This window comes from Lepisma saccharinum, chromosome 26 (assembly GCF_977018435.1).
Source record: "Lepisma saccharinum chromosome 26, izLepSacc3.1, whole genome shotgun sequence".
Taxonomy (NCBI): Eukaryota; Metazoa; Arthropoda; class Insecta; order Zygentoma; family Lepismatidae; genus Lepisma; species Lepisma saccharinum.
In genome coordinates, this window is record NC_139254.1 from 55,943,283 (window position 1) to 55,948,539 (window position 5,257).

Below are 5,257 nucleotides of genomic sequence, written 5' to 3' on the forward strand. Positions count from 1 at the left end.
ATAAAAATAAGCGACGTTGAAGAGTAAGTAGTCCTGCGTTGCTAAATCCATGATAGGATTTTTCCTCCCATGCATTAACACAGCTGCCCCCGAATATTATCTTTAACTGCTCAAAATGCACTTTAATCCGAAAATCCAACTGTAAACTGCTCCCCAACTTTCAAATTTCCGCAGCAGTATGGAATTTGTATGAAAATTCCTGCTCGAAAAGCGTTCCATATTCATCATGCCCCACCTCCCTCCACTCCCCAACCTGTGCCTTCGTCAGTCCGTAATCTATTCACAAGTAGTGACTCCCTCCCCGCCTCTCATTCTGATGCAGCCGCAATCCCGAAGCCAACCATGCGCTACCAAAAACGAAGTGACGTCACATTTTCGAGTCATTCGCGTCACCGGCGTCTGTAATTGCACCATTACCTCTTCGGATTTGAATTTTTAGTTTTCGTTCCCTCTTTTCGAAAGGGTTGGTGGTGGAGAATGTCTTCTCTGCCCCCTTTTTTTGTCCGTTGACTTTCATAAAAAATAATCTTTTTAATCTTTCACCCTTTTCTTTAACGTGACGTTAATCTTCGAAATGTCAATCTTGTTTTAGTTTGTCTTAAATTCTGAGGATTGAAGCTCATAACTAGCATATCGGAAAAGTTCCTGATTCGCCCTTTGAACTTGGCGCCTTGCGTCCACGAGGGGTGGAAAAGGTGCATACTACAACATGTTTCATACTATTACCTCCAATTAATTAATGCACATTTGAAACACGCTTTTAATATAAATGAAATTACACCCCTTCAAAAATCAACTTATATTTTTTGCTCCCAGATGGCAGCACAATATTATTCTCTTTTTGGTTAAGAAAATCACATGGTGCTAGACAATTGACAACTATTGTACTCTATTTATATGCAATAAAGTTAGTTTCTAAAAAAATATCAGAAACATTTAATGTTTTGCTGACATTTTAGTAATACTTCTCTTCTAAAATTCAACTCTTGCAGATAATCATGTTCCTTGGGATTTTAAAATAATATTATAGTGTGGGAGTATAGTACGCCAGTGAAGTACTCTAGATTAATTAATAATAAGGAAAGCTAAGAGGCTGAAAATTCCTGCTTTATTATTGTTATTATTATTGAGCGTCTTATCCTACATTTTTATAATATTTACAATTGTGACACACGTAGTCATGTCTCACCAAGCGTTAAATCAAAGCTAAATCTTAAAACAAGTCCAATACACGCTTTAAAGTGATCACCTAAGATAAATCAAGATGGCGCCATATCTTTCAAGATGGCGAGAGGGATCGAGCACAGCAAATTTGCACATAACTGCTTTTCATTCACTGTGGAAAGATCAGTTCTGGGAAGTTTGGGTTCCCCACTCTGGCGTGCTGGTTAACTTTCCATATTCGTACACTCTGGACAAGGTTCTACAATAATACACGCATTAATTGCGTTTTAACCTGTTCTCTTCAGTGCGAGAGACTACATTTAGAGCGCGGTGAGCAAAGAGTTGCTGCCTGGCTGTCAAAGGCTTGAAATGGTTTAATACCGCCTTGTTTCCACTTGCCTCCATTCCCACCTCTCTCCCTCCCTCCCTCTCTCTCTCTCTCTCTCTCTCTCTCTGTCCCAGGGGAGATTCATCTCTGAGAGAGAACGGAAAACGAGACGTGATGCGTAGCGACGAGCGTTATCTGCAGCGAAGTGCGTGACGAAGTAGAGACCTGAAGACAAGCGTTTTTCATGCTCATTTCTCTGCTCGGAATTTGGCACGTTTAAATACTGAATAACGCAATGCTTTTTATCAAACAAGAACAGTCTTAAATCACAATATGGGAGGATATTACGGAGTGGCTTAAATTACAGACAACAGAAGCACACACGCAGGGTAATTCATAACTGTATTATGTCACAGTGATGTGGACATGTAAGTTTATATACTCTATGTGATCAAAAATATCCGGACACCAGTCAAAATGTGTGTTGTGCATAGTAGGCCACTCTGTGGAGCCATCTACAGTGAGGTGAGGCAAGCAAGGGACCACTACAGGCAGCATAGTGCACGAGACAGCAGAATGGGTCCATTGAAGGAACTTACAGACTTCGAACGTGGTGAAGTGATTGGGTGCCACAGGAGTAACAAGTCAGTGCGCGAGTTATCCACTCTTCTAAACATCCCGAAATCCACTGTCGCCGATGTGATAGTAAAGTGGAAACGTAATGGGACGTGTACAACCTCAAAACGTTCTGGCCGAGTGCTCATGTTGACAGACAGAGACCGCCGAGTATTGAATAGGGTAGTACGAGAGAACCGGCAATCAGCGATTGCCACCATCACACAGGAATTCCAAACCAGGGCAGGATGTAATCCTAGCAGCATGACTGTGCGACGTGAGGTACGACGACTCGGTTACCATGGACGAGCGGCTGCCCATAAGCCCCACATCACCCAACGAAACGCGAAGCGCCGCCTCGCATGGTGTAAGGAGAGGCGCAACTGGTCTTTAGAACAGTGGTAATCCGTGATGTGGAGCGACAAATCGCGTTATACCATGTGGCGATCCGATGATCGTGTGTGAGTGGGGCGAATGCCTCATGAACAACATTTAGCATCCTGTGTTGTGCCAACAGTGAAATTCGGTGTGGGTGGGTTGACAGTGTGGGCATGTTTTTCCTGGAAGGGGCTTGGTCCCCTCGTTACTTTGCATGGTACTGTCTCGGCACATCATTACGTTGACATTTTACAAACGTTCATGCTGCCTACCATCGAAGAACAGTTCGCGGATGATGATTGCGTGTTTCAACACGACGATGCACCCGTCCACACTGTGGGCTGTGTGGGACAGTGGTTTCAAGAGAACAACGTCCCACTTATGGCCCCGATTTGAATCCCATTGAACATCTCTGGGATGTTTTGGAACGCCGACTTCGTGCCAGACCATGCCAACCAACATCCACTACTCTTCTCATCTCGGCACTCCGTCAAGAATGGACCGCCATTCCCCAAGATACCTTTCGCCACCTAATTGCCAGTATGCCTGCGAGAGTGGAGGCTGTCATCAAAGTCAAGGTTGGCCCCACATGATATTGATTGCCAGTGCACCCGATGGAGGATGCTTCGAACTTCACGCCCTAATTCCAGTGAGTGTCCGGATATTTTTGATCACATAGAGTATAAGCACGTAAATGGATAATAATTGTGATGAAATTAGTGATTATATTTTATTTAGCATTCCCACAATTATAGGCAAGAAATTAAATGTACTACTGAAGCCGTCTTTTTTTTTTAAACTAAGTTTTCTTGTAAAGACTGTATCATTACTAATGTACAGGAAAAGAAAGGAAGAAAATAATTTCCATTGCCTTCATGCATTTGCTACTTAAGGATACTACGCAACGCAGTAACGACTAAGATTTAAATTAATTGCTGATTATCTGTTTTATGGCTATAAAATACACCAGCCAGACTAAAATGTCTGCTTTTCTTTAGATTTCTTGAATTGATTTGTGAAATGTCTGCTAGAGTCCCTGCGCATAGTTTATATATTAGTAATAATAATAATATTTTTAATAACACTAGACGAGACTTGTCAGATTTGTGAACATCCATCTCGTCTCGAAATGTGTAACAACATATGCAGCGTATTACTACATTCACTTTCACAGGAAGTAAATTCCATGAACGTAACTAGTTATTCTTAATATTTTTTAAATTTTTATTTGACGGTTGGTTTCGATGCTAAAATCTCTCAAAAAGAGCTATCTTATCTTGAATATGTGCAACGAGGTTTAACACAAATATATGTGGCTCTGAGTTGGACCAACTTAGCGATACGAACACAATATATAACCTGCTTGTACAAAAATTAGACCGGTGTGTCTGAATCAGCCGTATATTGTTCTTTACTGTTGGAAGTCTCGAAAGAAGCGAGAATCTCGCATACTAAGTCTCGTATCGTCTCGATTTTACTCCGCTTTTCAGTCTGATCTCGATATATCTCGATTGCTCTCCTTTCGGTCTTTGAAAGATCTCGGCACGCTAAAAAATCTTAAAATATGCTTTATAACCAGATTAATTATGGGAATGCGTTGCTTAAATGGAATGTCTTAATTTTTTTCTTTGCATAATTCTTACTTTGTCCAGATATTATTAGAATAATTAAATCAGGAAACTTCAGGTAGGCAGGCCAATTGGCACGAATGGGAGAGATTTACAGGATTCTTGTTGGGAAACCTGATGGTAAGAGACCTGTAGGAAGGCCAAGACGAAGATGGAGGGATAACGTTGAGGTGGACCTAAAGGAAATCGTTAAGGATGGAAAAGATTGGACTGATCTTGGCAGGATAGGAACAGATGGAAGGCTTGTGTTGCTGCAGCCATAAACCGTCGGGTTTAAGAAGTCTGGAGAGTTGGTTAAATTCTTCCTTTGAGAGGCATAGTTCCAGCAACACGCTCACTCACAAAGACACGACTCTGTTCATTTTTTCTTCCACGTGTTTCAATAATCAAGGAGAGGGATAGAGAAGGGCACAGATTCTGGTGAAATCTCGTTTTCTCTCTGTAACATGTGAATGTTTACTCGGAACTGGTTCGCACCAGTTTGTGATTATTTGAGCTATTAAAACCTCCGTGGACTATGGACGTTGGTGATTAAACAAATAGTGCAAACACTCCTGATTGCTATGTCAAGGATCCATAGGCAATTCGTCGTATTGTCTTTCAACCCTGGAGCAGAGCTGTGTGTTCCACGCCCATGTTTGTAAATCGAAATTTAATTATTGGATAGTGTGGCAACTATCCACTGCTCCACAAAGTTTGTCATTGTTGAAGGTAAAGAAAGCTACCTTCTGCACGTGGCAACATACGTGGCAAGATACATTCACAATTTCAATCATTTTTAAGGTCATGTGGTCGCACTATGTTCCGACCAACTGTACACCCATTTAGGATTGCAACCAAGTACCCATTATTAGAGGCTGAGTGTGCCCTAGAGCCGCTCCTTGCTGCTGACGTATAACGTTTTGCATGTAATAAAGACAAAACGTGTTGTACCAAAAGACCAATAAACCAGCTTGTACGTACAGCAATATAAACTAATATTCTTAGTCAATTTATGCAATGCTCTGCATACAAATGCCAGTTTTTCATTATTATACAGCTGAGAGTTTATATATTTTCGGGTACCTAACATGCGGACTTCCTAGCCATTATTTAAGATATAAATCATTTTATATATGTGCTTTGTATGTAAGCAGAAGCGGCA

The 5,257-nt window shown here is 41.3% G+C and overlaps 1 protein-coding gene across 1 annotated transcript; it reads left to right on the plus strand.

Moving 5' to 3' along the window:
• Nucleotides 1–1,969: 1,969 nt before the first annotated feature.
• On the plus strand, nt 1,970–2,512 carry LOC145979676 (uncharacterized). Its single transcript, XM_083112641.1, has one exon. The coding sequence runs from the start codon at nt 1,970–1,972 to the stop codon at nt 2,510–2,512; it is 543 nt and encodes a 180-aa protein (XP_082968767.1).
• Nucleotides 2,513–5,257: the final 2,745 nt, after the last annotated feature.

What these genes read in the sequence shown, in the direction of transcription:
- LOC145979676 (XM_083112641.1), top strand. Translation starts at nt 1,970, where the DNA reads ATGTGTGTTGTGCATAGTAGGCCACTCTGTGGAGCCATCTACAGTGAG.